A 14,390-nucleotide genomic window follows, 5' to 3' on the forward strand; every position below is an offset into this window, starting at 1 on the left:
AAGTGCTAGCAAAAAATCTATACCAAGAGAAGTACTGATACAAAGGCTGACATCTGTCTTTCTTGGACAAGTCATGCACTAGCTACTAGATCCATAGTCAAGCAAAACAAAAGCACATGTGCTGATTCTTAACTTCAAATCTCACCAAGAAGCTATATGTGGCTTAAATTCACTAGGAATCAAGAAAAAATGGAAACCATAGTGCCATAACAATGTGACCAGAAGTAAATTGCTAGATACTACTATAAATAGGACTTACAATCGACACTTACATCATCAGCAGCGTAAACTCTGATAATACATAACTAGGTCTTGGGGCATCTTGCAAGTTGGAAGCTAAAACATCAGCAATATGGCAAGTGATATCAGAGGTGAAGTGAGCAATAAGCAAGTGGTACTCAAGAACTATGCCTGTGGTTTTCCAAAAGAATCAGATTTCGAAGTGACAACCACAACAATAAAACTCAAAGTACCAGAAGATAGTAAAAATGCTGTTTTGCTAAAGACCCTATACCTTTCTTGTGATCCTTACCTCCGTGGTCGCATGAGATACACGCCGGTTACCGATCATGACTTCTGTTCCTACACCCTTGGCTCAGTATGCGAACTCACTCTTTTTTTTTCTTTCTCCAATAAAAGCATCACAATGAATCAAATTGTGGACTGGCTTGATTATATTGATTGTGCGTGCTTTTCTAATTTTTTCTGTTTTGTTGAAATTGAACAGCCAATATCTGGATTTGCAGTAGCTACAGTGGTTGATTCGGGGCACCCTGACTTCAAGAAAGGTGATCTTGTTTGGGGGAGGAGAGTAGGCTGGGAAGAGTATAATTTAGTTACCACACCTGAATGCCTCACCAAAATCCTCCATATTGATGCACCCCTTTCCTACTATACTGGAATTCTTGGTAAGTTCTCTTATTTTTTGTTGTAAATCTTAATTATGCCGCAGCTGTCTTGTTATGAATTTCAATGAGCTACAACTCGTGTGTGCATGTACTTTAACAGGCATGCCTGGAATCACTGCTTATTTTGGTTTCTTTGAAATTTGTTCTCCCAAGAAAGGGGAAAGCGTCTACGTTTCAGCGGCATCTGGTGCAGTTGGTCAGCTTGTGGGGCAGATTGCTAAGTTGATGGGTTGCTATGTTGTTGGAAGTGCTGCTAGTAAAGAAAAGGTGGGAAAACCTCGGTTACTCTTTCCATTATTTCACTTGACATGCTTTAATCCTCTGGCTTCTTACTTCACTAGCTACAATTTGCGTGAGGACGTTGTTAATCAGATTAGTCCATCCTAGACATGTGAATTTGATCGCATTTTGTTTTGCTTTCATGGCATTATAGGTTGAACTGTTGAAGAGCAAATTTGGGTTTGATGGTGCTTTCAACTATAAAGAGGAACATGACTTGGATGCTGCCTTAAAAAGGTCAGTCCATATAAAGAGAGATTCACAAATCACTTTCATGAATCCAGAATCCATGGAAGTCATCCAGATTTACGGTTTTGTATATGAAACTTGATATTGAGAAAACATCCCTTATATATGATTTGAGGTTTGTTTCCATTACTAGGTACTTCCCCGAAGGCATCGACATTAACTTTGAGAATGTTGGGGGGGAAATGCTTGATGCTGTGCTTCTAAACATGAGATTGCGCGGCCGCATTGCTGCTTGTGGAATGATCTCGCAGTACAATCTTCATCAACCTGAAACCATTCAAAACTTGACGAATATTGTTTATAAGCGGATTCGAATACAAGGGTTTGTGGTTATGGATTACTTTGACCAGTACTCCAAGTTCTTGGATTTTATTCTGCCTTGTATCAGAGAAGGGAAGATTGTTTATGTGGAAGACATAGCTGAAGGACTCGAGAGTGGCCCTGCTGCTTTGATCGGCCTTTTTAGCGGCCGCAACATCGGAAAGCAAGCAGTGAAGGTTACTGATGAGTGATCAATATTCTTCAGCATACCTTAGCATTATTTTTGAGTGATATTAAAGCAGTTTAATATTATAGCCCTATTTTTAGCAGCCTACCTTGATCTTCATCAGAATGTTTAGACATATTATAGAGATGTAAAATGTAGATGGGAACTAAATTTATAGGAAAATAAATGATTTTAAGAAAATATAGATAAACTGATAAGGGGTAAACAAAAATGATATTATGGTTGATGTTTAGTTCTTTGAATTTATGTAAACCCGCATTTTAGGTATGACAATAAGAGAGATGGCTTACATATCTTGTTAACCTCTCGTTCATGCATGATCATAGACAATATCAGTTGAAGATTTTCGATTATAATGCCATGAACAACTTTTTCTTTTATGCTTGAAAACGATGACGACTAACATAGCATTGTTTGCAATTTACCAAAATATTGTTGAAGATTACACTATGAGTAGTTTGTGGTTAATGACTATTATCATGATTCCTTGGATCCTGCATTGTCTTACATAAGAGAGAGGGGAAGATAAAGTAGGAGCGAGGACATTGATGAAGGACGGTAGAGTGGCCCTGCAGCTCTGGTAGGGATGTCTTTTCTGTGGTCTTTGACAATGTAAGGACATGTGATGGGACCCATTAACATGTATAATCTTAAGTTCTCAAAAGAAAATATAAAGGTGATGGGACTCTAAAATGGAAAATGAACCACACAATTTTTTTAAAAAAAAACTTTTCTAAGCAAAATTATTCCAAAAATGCAAAAATTAACTTCATAATTTCGTAGTTGATTTTTACGAATATTCTGTATAATTGGTTTAATTTGCGTATCACTGCTCCTACATGGCCCACCAACCCATCCGCCTTTACTACTTTACCGAGAAAGATAAGCAGACAGTTGTGACTTGAAGCTTCCAGAGAGTTTGGAGAGCGTGCCTGAGCTCAACAATGGCAGGTAGTGGTGAAACAGTGAGCAACAAGCATGTGTTATTCAAGAACTATGTGTCTGGTTTCCCAAAAGAATCAGACATGTATGTTGCCACGACTACCACCGAACTCAAAGTACCAGATGGTTGTAATAATGGGGTTCTTGTTAAGAATCTCTATCTTTCTTGTGACCCGTATATGATAGTTTTGATGAAGAAGTCCATAGACACAAGGACTTTCACTTCGTATACCCCAGGCTCTGTAAGCCCTTTACTTATCTCTCGTTTTTGTTTCGTTTTTTGCTTTTGTTTTCTGTTTGGGTGCTGAGAATTGGAAAGAAAATGTGTTTAGGAAAGTAAAGTTTTTGGCTTTATGGGTTAGGACAAGTGGGAATTGTGGAGGGTTTTGTTTAATGTTCCTTTCGAGTGATAAGAGGATGAAATTGATACCATTGTTGTGATTTTTGTTGAAAGCTTATAGCCTTTATTGAAAGACTATTGATTCCTGTTGACAATTTAGGACTTAAACAGTTGATCAATGGAATTAAACTTAACAATCTATCAAGCCCGTGGACTCTAGTTTTTTCCTAGTTCTTTAGTCATTATGTTGTGGATTTCTAAGGAAGAATGTCTATTGACAAATTGTGTCCCTTAATTTACCAATCTTGCTGTCATTGCCTACTTATTAGAACTGGAAAGGAAAGACGGGGACTAGTTGCATGGGAATATTTCTGTTGCAAAGCATTGGAGAGACGTATACCTAAATGGAAATGAACTCATTGATATTTTATCTCTAAGAATTTTGAAAATTAGACAGATGATTGGAAATAAACCTCCTGTAAATTTATCTTAACTTGCATTTTTGAAATTGCTGGTTTGTATATGGTTAGTGTGTACTAAATTTGCATTTTGTAATTTGTGTGGTGGAAACTTGCCAGCCATTACGTGGGTATGGAGTGGCGAAAGTGTTGGATTCTAGGCACCCGGGCTTTAAAGAAGGCGACTTTGCTTGGGGGACAGTAGGCTGGGAAGAGTACAGCCTTATCACTTCATTCCAACCCTTCTTTAAAATTCAGGATACTGATGTGCCCCTTTCATACTATACAGGAATTCTTGGTAAGTCATAGAAGGTTCTGGTATGTGTAAACTATCATCGATTAGATGCATTACAAGAACTTTTGGCCATTACAAACAGAAAATCCCCATACCATATGAAAGATGTAATTTTTATCATTGTCATTCCCTGTTATCATTAGCATGTCACTCATTCACCCTGTAAGTTTTTTTTTTTTTTGCCCACAGCATCATAACTAGGCAATTAAACTTGAATGTTGTATATTTACTAATTCCTAGAAGTTTGCTATTATGTTGCTATAGTTCCTACAACTGAATTGTCTTAGGAGTTAAACAAAATGAACTGAATGTGGTTCTTGGGATCCAAAACTGACTCCAATGCAAGACATTGTTTATTATATTCATTTCTTGTTATTAGGATAGCCTCACTTTCATGTATGGTGTTCCAAGTGTGTTTGTGGTCAATCTTGCAGTGAGATAATTATAACTCCGTGCCACAAAGAGAAGGAAAAATTGCATCTAATAAAATTTGTGCATTGTTGCATAAAAATTCTGCTTTTGTTTCCAAGAATTTCATGTTGCTCTGTTTCTTAGTTTTTCTGTCCTTTCAAATTTTTATTAGGTATGACTGGAATGACTGCTTATGCTGGTTTCTATGAGGTTTGTTCTCCAAAGAGAGGAAATTATGTTTTCATTTGAACTCATTGTATGTGCATTTGCTTTTACAGGCATGCCTGGTATGACTGCTTATTTTGGTTTCTATCAAGTTTGTTCTCCAAAGAAAGGGGAGCACGTCTACATTTCAGCAGCATCTGGTGCTGTTGGTCAGCTTGTTGGCCAGTTTGCAAAGCTAATGGGTTGTTATGTTGTTGGAAGTGCCGGAAGTAAAGAAAAGGTGAGCCAGCATTCACTGTTAATACTTTCGGTTTTAGGTCATTCCTGGTAATCATTGAATCTGGGAAATAATTTTTACTTACAAAGAACTTTATCTTGTACTTCCCAATTTTCCATCTATTAATGGGCCTACAGCTCGTGTTCTGTAATTTTTGAGCACCATGCAGTGCATGATTTTTTCCTATGAGGGAGCACAAACATAAGGCATAGTGTCTTCATGAAATTTCATCCATTGACATCACATTGAAGAGTTTGACAACATCATTGGATCTTGCTTTTCGTTTCTTGAATGTTAGTTGTGACCCCCTCCATTGGTTGGGTGAATGACCCTGAGATATAAAGTATCTTTTTCTCTTCTCATGTTTAACCAGGTTGATTTATTGAAGAACAAATTTGGGTTTGACGAGGCTTTTAATTACAAAGAGGAGCCTGACTTAAATGCTGCTCTGGGAAGGTCAGTAAATGTAAATGTTATTGCATTAAGCCAACTCACTGATATACTTCATTTTTTTCAAGTCATCTTTTGCCATCCCATGGAGATTATAGTTCTCCCAAATTTCACCAGCATGAAGTGGCCATCTAAAACCATTTATCAAAAAAATGCGTAGAGAGCATATTATTTGGGGAGGGGAGGGGGAAGGAATGGAGTGATAAACATCGCATTAGCTGTGGCAATATTATTTCAAGCATTGATGGTAACTGGCCTCCAACTGTTACAGATACTTCCCTGAAGGCATTGACATATATTTTGAAAATGTTGGGGGCAAGATGCTTGACGCCGTGCTTCCAAACATGAGATTTCATGGCCGCATTGCGGTATGTGGAATGATCTCCCAATACAATCTTGACAAACCTGAAGGTGTATTTAATTTAATGACTGTCGTTTACAAGCGGGTACGCATAGAAGGATTTGTGGTTACAGATTATTATGATCAATATCCCAAGTTCCTAGACTTTGTATTGCCTTGCATAAGAGAGGGAAAGATAAAGTACATGGAAGACATTTCTGAAGGACTCGAGAATGGCCCTGCAGCACTGGTAGGCCTTTTCAGTGGACAAAATGTTGGGAAAAAGCTGGTTGTAGTTTCTCGTGAGTGACTGTAGCCCATTGTATCTTTTTCTTTGTTTCTAGCTTGGGACAATGGCTGTTATCATTTTAAAAGTCGAAGGTGGTTGTGCACGCATTTTTTCTGTGTAATGGCTGTGTTAATAATTCAAGCCTGGACAAATTTGGTTTAATGATTTATCCTTCTCTAAGTGTGGTTCCGACTGCTATACTTGTAATATTCATTTTCTCCTGCTTCAAAGCCATCGATTTTTCATGTAGAAAGATTTATTTTCATGTTGAAGAAACGATGAAAAAGCTTCTCCCTGCAGTAAATACTGTCAAATGTATGGTGCTGAAAAAGGAAAAAAAAAAAAAAAAACACCTCTGAACTCTCCTTTTTGTGGGGTCTGTGCTTTAATCTCTTCTGTAAGACGGCATTTTGGGGTCTGGGTCGTTGTTGTTGAACTTTTTTTGGTTGTTTTTGTTGCTAGAAAGCCATATTGCTTTTAGTTTTTGAATATTTGATGTGCCTGGGATTTTATTTTTAAACAATGAAAAAAATTATGATCTAGACAATGCATGCTAGAGAGGAGAATCTAGCAAGTTATGAAATTGCTCAACTCATACATCGATTTTGTAATTGATTTTAATGATACTGTAAATGAACTTGAACTATGGTATCAGAACTTAGCTACCATAAGGTCCATCTAGCACCTTTCAATGTGCTTCTGCTACTTCTCATTGTTTTGCATAAACCAGTCAACCGGAGTCAAACAATTGTTTTCTAGTTTTTTTTTTTTTTTTAAATTAGGTTTTAGGTTTCTGTATAAACAACTGATCGACCGCTCCTAGCTTTCTGAGAAACCAATCCTATTTGTCTTGACAGTATGTTATTTTTAATTTTGATTCTGTTTTAGCTTTTGCTCCTCTTTCCAGTTGCCTTTGGTTAGTTTGACCTGGGTAACATGCCTTTTATACTTTTTGGGGTATGTTTTTTGTACTTTTGTATAAATTTTTCCCTTCTATACAATTATTCTTTTCAAAAAAAAAAAAAAAAATTCTATCAAGCCTTACTGCACTTAGCATTTGTAACATCCTATAGTTAGCATGTTTCTTGTCACCAAAGAATGAAGTTTAAGAGCTATGATGTGCTATGAGATATTGTTCCAAATTCTTTCAGTCGGTGATTTCTGTTTACAAATGACAGAGCTGTAGATGTATTTCATTAGCTATATATCTTAGCATCTCTGGAATAGCAAAATACTAGTAGGGTCATCAGATACAATATCGCTATCGATCAAGCCTAAGAAAAGAACCATTAAAATTAGTAACTCAGAAGTTAAACCAGGATCAAGGTGAGGTATGCTAAGTTGGCTGTGTACTTTTTTTTCAACTAATTATGCAGCTGCAGATGCAAATAATTGATCAACGTTTTTGGAGTAAGAGAACACCAGTAAGGACATCAAGAGCAGCTGCCTTGTTCTTTATCAAGCCAACAAAAACTTAGTACCTCTCAAATTTCAGGTTTCTTTAATCCCTAACTGCTCAATTAAAAGCTTGAAAAAGTTGAACTATACACAGATTTTTTTTGTTCTTTTGATTAGAAAGTCCATTTTATTTTATATAAGAAAGGAAATAAACAGGTAGTCTGTATACACAAAGTATGCAGAACCTACAAAGAAAACCAGGGAAAGTCTGCAGCAGCAAGGAGCAACAAAATGGCCATTTTGCAGCATCACAGCAGAAGCAGCTACCAGACTCATAATGTCAACCCAGGAAGAAAGAACCAAAACATGAAAGAAACAACAAGATTGAATTATCAAATTAAATATTTTTGAAACTAGAACCAAAGAAACCTTCTTGAGCTCGCTGTTCTTGGCAAGTGAATTAATATTTGATCTCCAGCATTTGTTGAAAATGAAGCATGGTATTTTCCTTCAAACGAACCCATGCCTCACTGCCATCGCCATCGTTAGAGTCCAATAGCAAAATCCCCTCCATTGGTGCATACACGCTACTCACCCATTCTGGCCTTTCCCAACCAAAATCTGCTTCATAAATTGGAAACCGACTCCAGGAATTAAACAAATAGACATCTATTTCAGTTGTTTCAAATATTTCTTTCATCTTAAGCATCTTGTTTGTCACTATTGAAATTATGTCATCACCATTTGAAGCTTTAGCACATTCTGAGAAAGTGCTACTCATTCCTTCATGGATCCGATTTACCACATCATGAAGCTGCACTGTGCTGTCATCACCTGGAATGAATTGTGCAATTGACATGGTTCCAAAATTTCCACACATATTCCCTGGAATCGGTAGCGCTGTCCTCCTTCTCATGTCAACTAGGTGTGTTAGATAAGAAGGACATAAGCATCCATATCTGGCTTGAGAGGCCTTGATGAGAGCCCTCCATATGAAAGCTGTCACCACTTGCACTCGTGATGGTTCGTATTTCAGCGATCCTGAATTATTAACGTTGACGCAGACCATCAAAAGATATACCCAAGATCAAAGATTAAAACTGATACAAAGAACCATGAAAAGAGTCATTTTAATCTTACAACAGGTCATTTCTGTTTTCAAAATACAAGACAGTTAAAAGATTACATTGAATAGTGTGTGTTGGGTCATTGATCAAAGAAGCTTGATTTCCAAAAACACTTTAAAAAAATTGACATCTCTTTGATTTCATTTCAACAATTAAACTTGAATAGACATGACCGTTGAAATATGAGATTTGATTTCAGAACAAGGAAGATTGTCAAACAAGAAGAACATCGATTGAATTTGAAAAATCTTTGACAAGAATGACATCAACATTTCTCGACATTCCTTGAAAAGTTGACCACCTGGGGGGCAATACAGTGGATCCTGAAAGGGAAACAAGCAGTATTCAGATCAGCTAGGGGGCAATGAAAGATGATTAAATGATGAATCAGTGTACTGAAGACAATGGTGTTCAAAGAAAGATAATCAATGAACGAGCACATTCAGATCATATTGGGGGCAATGTTGTTCAAAGATAGTCCATGATCTAGTGAACCCCGTCAACACTCGGGAAAGCAAAGATACACTTGAAGGAAATCTTTATATCATCATCTTTTGAAACATGGCTATCAACCGATGTGGGCATACAGTTGCATTCAAACGAATATGGAAAAGACATGCATACCACCAAGACTGACGGCGGACCAAAGATGTACCTGAAGGACACTTTCATAGCATCATCTTTTGAAACATGGCTAGCAATCGTGAGGATACATGAATAAATGTAATTGAATGGCGAAAAGATGCACACCACCAAGATTGATTGTGGAACAATGTTGTACTTGAAGGATAACGTCATAGTATCATCTCCAAAATGGCTATGACTTTTGAACGATGTTATCGCATAGTTGTATTTGAATGAATATTGGAAGGATGCACTCACCAAGACTGACTGTGGGACCGTCTTGTTTTGAAGCTCGAAGGCGCACTTTATCGCATGAATATGGGTGATAACATGAACACCATTGATGATGTCAAGACATTTCTTTCCACTATCTGATTTGACAAGCTGAGAGGAACCCATGAGAGAGAACATTGAGCATACAACGATGAGTCTTTCACTGCAAGCTATGAGATGCATGTCTGAACGACTGGATGATTTCCATGAAGACTGGTGATAACATATACTTGAAGAGTATTGTTTCAGCTTGAGGCAAGTTCATGACTGGTTGACAATCTTGATGGGTGTTGGCATGATGCACACAACCAATCAAAAGATAATTTTCAGAAAGATCCAGGAGAGAAAATCCTTCATGATGAATCAAGCAACACCGCACTTGGGGGCAGAGTCAAGCTTGATAAACAACAAGAGCAGTAATCGTTGTGGACAACCTAGGAGGGGCACTGCACTTACAACTGAGTGGATGGTTAGCGCATGAATGAGCCAAGGCATCAAGAGAACAAAGAAAGCTTTGGAATGCAAACAAAGGCACCCTGTGATGATGGAACATCGAAGAGGGGGGACCTATATTTCAAATCAGGTAAGGATGCATGCATGTCAGCTAATGTTAAAACATTGTACATATTTTTTTATTTTGTTGCAGGAAAAATCCTCAATGTAGTTTAGCAAGATTGGGGTCCAAAGAAAAAAAGAAAAAAGAGAATCATTGAGCTGATAATAACAGAGAATCATGGTTGTGACCTTGGAACCAGAAGAAGAGGAGATAAACCTTACTGTTAGGAAAATCTCAAAGAAATGAAAAGATCAACTATGCAATCAGGAAGCATTGAGTTTTCGAAGTCCTGCGATCAGGAATTATCAAGAAGCACCAAGTTTTTCGGCCCTTCTTCTATCATCCCTTTAGGACTTCGCCAGGTAAGTCCCTTTTTTCACACTTGTCACATCACATCTTTCATTTGGGTAGGTCATCCGTAACAATGAGACCATTTTTTTTGAAAAAAAAAAAACATCATTTTTCTGGGTAGGTCACCCATCACAATGAGACCACCATCTTCCATTTGGGTAAGTCACCCATTATAACGCGACCACTTCACATTTTTTCTATCTTCCACTTGGGTAGGTCACCCATTATAACGCGACCACTTCACATTTTTTCTATCTTCCACCTGGGTAGGTCACCCATAACAATGAGACCACTTCATATTGTTTCTATCCTCCACCTGGGTAGGTCACCCATTACAATGAGACCACTTCATATTTTTTCTATCTTCCATCTGGGTAGGTCACCCATTATAATAAGACCACACTTCACATTCTTTCCATTTAGGTAGATCACCCATCATAATGAGACCGCTTTCCATATTCTTTCCACCTGGATAGGTCACCCATTACAATGAGACCACTTTTTACACATTTTTTAGTTCCACTTTAATGAGGTCGCCAGATGGGATCTCATGTAGCTTTGGTTAAAGGGAATCGCCAGATGGGATTTCAGGTTGACCGAGCTACCACACATTTTTTTAGTTCCAGTTGAATGAGGTTGCCAGATGGAATCTCATGTAGCTTTGGTTAAAGGGAATCGCCAGATGGGATTTCAGGTTAACCGAGCTACACACATTTTTTAGTTTTGGTTTAATGAGGTCGCCAGATGGGATCTCATGTTGGTTCTGGTTAAAGGGGATCGCCGGACGGGATCTCCGGTTAGCCCAACCACACAGATATTGGTTCTGGTTAAAGGGGATCGCCGGACGGGATCTCCGGTTAGCCCAACCACACACAGGATAATGGTTCTGGTTAAAGGGGATCGCCGGACGGGATCTCAGGTTAGCCCAACCACACAGGATATTGGTTCTGGTTAAAGGGGATCGCCGGACGGGATCTCAGGTTAGCCCAACCACACAGATATTGGTTCTGGTTAAAGGGGATCGCCGGACGGGATCTCAGGTTAGCCCAACCACACACAGGATAATGGTTCTGGTTAAAGGGGATCGCCGAACAGGATCTCAGGTTAGCCCAACCACACAGGATATTGGTTCTGGTTAAAGGGGATCGCCGGACGGGATCTCAGGTTAGCCCAACCACACAGATATTGGTTCTGGTTAAAGGGGATCGCCGGACGGGATCTCAGGTTAGCCCAACCACACACAAGATAATGGTTCTGGTTAAAGGGGATCGCCGAACGGGATCTCAGGTTAGCCCAACCACACAGGATAATGGTTCTGGTTAAAGGGGATCGCCGGATGGGATCTCAAGTTAGCCCAACCACACAGATATTGGTTCTGGTTAAAGGGGATCGCCAGACGGGATCTCAGGTTAGCCCAACCACGTAGATTTTGGTTTTGGTTCAAGGAGATCGCCTGATGGGATCTCAGGTTAAAAAAAAAGAGAGAGATAAAGAAAGAAAGAAAGAAAGAAAGAAAGAAGAGGAAGAAAAGAGAAGGAAGAGAGAACAGAAAAAAAAAAAAAAAGAGCAAGGTTTTTAGATGAGTGGATATTGAGCAAGTTAAGCAGACAGAAAGACAAGTTTTTCTTTACAAAGCTTACTACGATAAACATTGAGGAGTTTTGCTTCGTAAGCATTGTAAAGAGGGGGCATCTGTTGCTACCCAATTTTTGACCCATGTTTTAATAAATTTTCAGAAAAAATCCAAAAATAGCGAAAAGCATTGAAAATCCAAAAAAATACGTTTTTAATACATTTGCATCGTTTTTTATCATTTTTAGCATCGTCTCAAAAGAATTTAAATTTTCAAAGATATTTGGAACGCGTTCAACTTTTAACGCATCATTTTTAAAATCATTGATTTTCCACTTTGAGTCGATGTTGATATTTGCTCGCTTTCAAAAATACAAAAAAAATAAGAAAAATCAAAATTTACAAAAAATAGAGGAAAAGAGAAGGAAAGGAAAAGTTGAGGGACTAATTTGAAAACCTAGCAAAACTTTTCCTATAAATACCATGCTACACTGATTTTTCAAGGGGAGGCAATTTTGACAACATCGGCAAAAAAAATTCAAAAAAAAACCTAACCCTAAACCCATTTTTTTCAAGAGCAGCCGCCAGCCCCCCTACCCCCTGGCGTTGATTTTCCTTCTCCCTCCCGTTCGTTGGTCCTCCTCCTAGCCAAGAACAAACCAAACAGCCCCTTTGTTTTTTTTATCTTCTCCTCACAGCTCTTTCCCCTTCAACCGCTCACCCTCCTTCCCCACAAACCAGAAACCAGCCGCTCAAGCCTCCTCTCCCCCCGGCTGGAATCTTTCTCCCCCACACAGACCCCTCTAACCGGAGCAGCCACTCCGCCACAAACCTCTCCCCTTCATCTTCCCTGTTCACAGCCTCTCATCTCCAAACCACAGCCGTTACCCTCTGCACACAGACCTTCCAAAGGAGCCAACCAGGCCTTTTCTCCTTCAACCTACCTCAGCAGTGGCAGTTTCTGCCCACACAAGACAGCCCCTCTTCTCTCTCCCTGCCATTTCGGGTCTCCAGCGTCTCCCCTGCATAAGCAACAACAACCCACACCGCCTCTTCATCGTCCCCGATCCCCTCATTTTACAAACCGAAAGAAACCCCCCTGTCAGCACCGAAGGCTTCCCCTCCGGGGCATCTTCCTCCTCCTTCGGTCTCCATCAACGCCGGCCTCCACCAAGCCACACAGCAGAACAGCCTCATCTCCACCGACCAGAGAACGGGCAGGGCCGTTCTCCATCGCCTCAGACCCACTGTCTCCTTCTTTTGGCCGAACAGCGCCGTCCACACCGTCAGCCAGCAGTGCCGTCCACACCCGGCCATAGATTCACCGTCACACGGCAGCACCGCCCGATCTGCCACCCGAAGCAGAGGAGAAGAAGACGAAACCCATGACAAACTGACCCGCAGTGAAGCAGATCCGAAGAAGGAGAAGGCAGAGAAACGGGGTAGATCTAAAGAAAAAAACCGAAGCAGATTTCAAAAATAAAGGAAATAAAATCTAAAATCGACTGTTTGTGCATTTTTGTTGTTGTTACAGATGATGTAGCTCCTCACTGTTTGCAGGGAGGGGAAAGGGAGAAGAAACAGAGCCAGGCTAACCCATTTTCCAGCGATTCTCGCGGCGGTGCGTGAGCCCACGCGCCGCCACTGTTCCTGGCGTCCATGGCTTCACAGACACGTTCCCAGCACATTCTAGGATTTTGTTTAGAGTTTGTTTTTTTGTAATTTCCTAAGTGTAATGTAATTTTTGTTTAGAGGTTTTTGAATTTGTATTATTTGTAGTATGGATTAACAAAAAAGAAAAAGAACAGAAGATAAAGAAAAAATATAGTGGAAGTGTATGAGTGTGTTTGTATGTTTTTTTATGGATGTTTTTATTATTATGATAAAATTGCAAAGATTAAAGAAGAATTTAATATTTTGATTGGATCACGGTCTAGAATTATTAACTTACATGTAAGTTGTATTTTTAATATCCGATGAAAAGACAATTATTAAAACTTCTTTAACACGTCAAAACCACGAAGCAGCTTACCTCAGGTAGGGTGTGTTAGAGGTGCTAATACATTCCCTAACCACAACCAGTTCCTTACCCGCGAATCTCTGACAAGACCAGTACATCCGGTTTCCTAGTAGCTTTCAATAAATTTCTAGGTGGTGACTCCAATGAACCAATCAAATTCAAGCAAGTAAATAACAACGATAAAAATCGCCAGCTGACGCCGCGCGGATTTTTTAACGTGGGACAGATGTAGGCAATTTGCCGAACCACGTTAAATATTGTGTCTCAGTGTGCTTAGCCTTCAATTGACAACTATCAAAATACCAACGGTCCACGCATAGGGGAGCCGAAATCCCCCAACATTTTGTTCATATATCCAGTGGAACAACAGCCAGGCTTTTATCACCTTCTTTATAAAACTAAAACTGGAATTAGAAAATCTGATGTGCAAAGTAATGAATGGTTTATTTGGCTGTGATGATTTATACGAATTTTAACTCACAATACATCACTCTGAAAATAAAGGAAATAAATTTGGCACAAGGTATAGCAGAGAAACAAGATATATAGTTTTATCCA

The 14,390-nt window shown here is 39.2% G+C and overlaps 2 protein-coding genes across 2 annotated transcripts; both read left to right on the forward strand.

The window, feature by feature from the left end:
* The first annotated feature begins 163 nt into the window (after positions 1-163).
* On the forward strand, positions 164-2,322 carry LOC133673126 (2-alkenal reductase (NADP(+)-dependent)-like). Its single transcript, XM_062093782.1, has 5 exons — positions 164-598; positions 728-908; positions 1,009-1,175; positions 1,342-1,424; positions 1,570-2,322. Exons 1-5 carry the CDS (start codon positions 353-355, stop codon positions 1,946-1,948), a joined length of 1,056 nt encoding a protein of 351 aa, XP_061949766.1. The 5' UTR covers positions 164-352; the 3' UTR covers positions 1,949-2,322.
* A 140-nt stretch (positions 2,323-2,462) lies between these two features.
* On the forward strand, positions 2,463-6,091 carry LOC133673127 (2-alkenal reductase (NADP(+)-dependent)-like). Its single transcript, XM_062093783.1, has 5 exons — positions 2,463-3,128; positions 3,805-3,982; positions 4,669-4,835; positions 5,206-5,288; positions 5,554-6,091. The coding sequence occupies exons 1-5, from the start codon at positions 2,889-2,891 to the stop codon at positions 5,930-5,932; spliced, it is 1,047 nt and encodes a 348-aa protein (XP_061949767.1). The 5' UTR covers positions 2,463-2,888; the 3' UTR covers positions 5,933-6,091.
* Positions 6,092-14,390: the final 8,299 nt, after the last annotated feature.

Source organism: Populus nigra, chromosome 14 (assembly GCF_951802175.1).
Source record: "Populus nigra chromosome 14, ddPopNigr1.1, whole genome shotgun sequence".
Classification (NCBI taxonomy): Eukaryota; Viridiplantae; Streptophyta; class Magnoliopsida; order Malpighiales; family Salicaceae; genus Populus; species Populus nigra.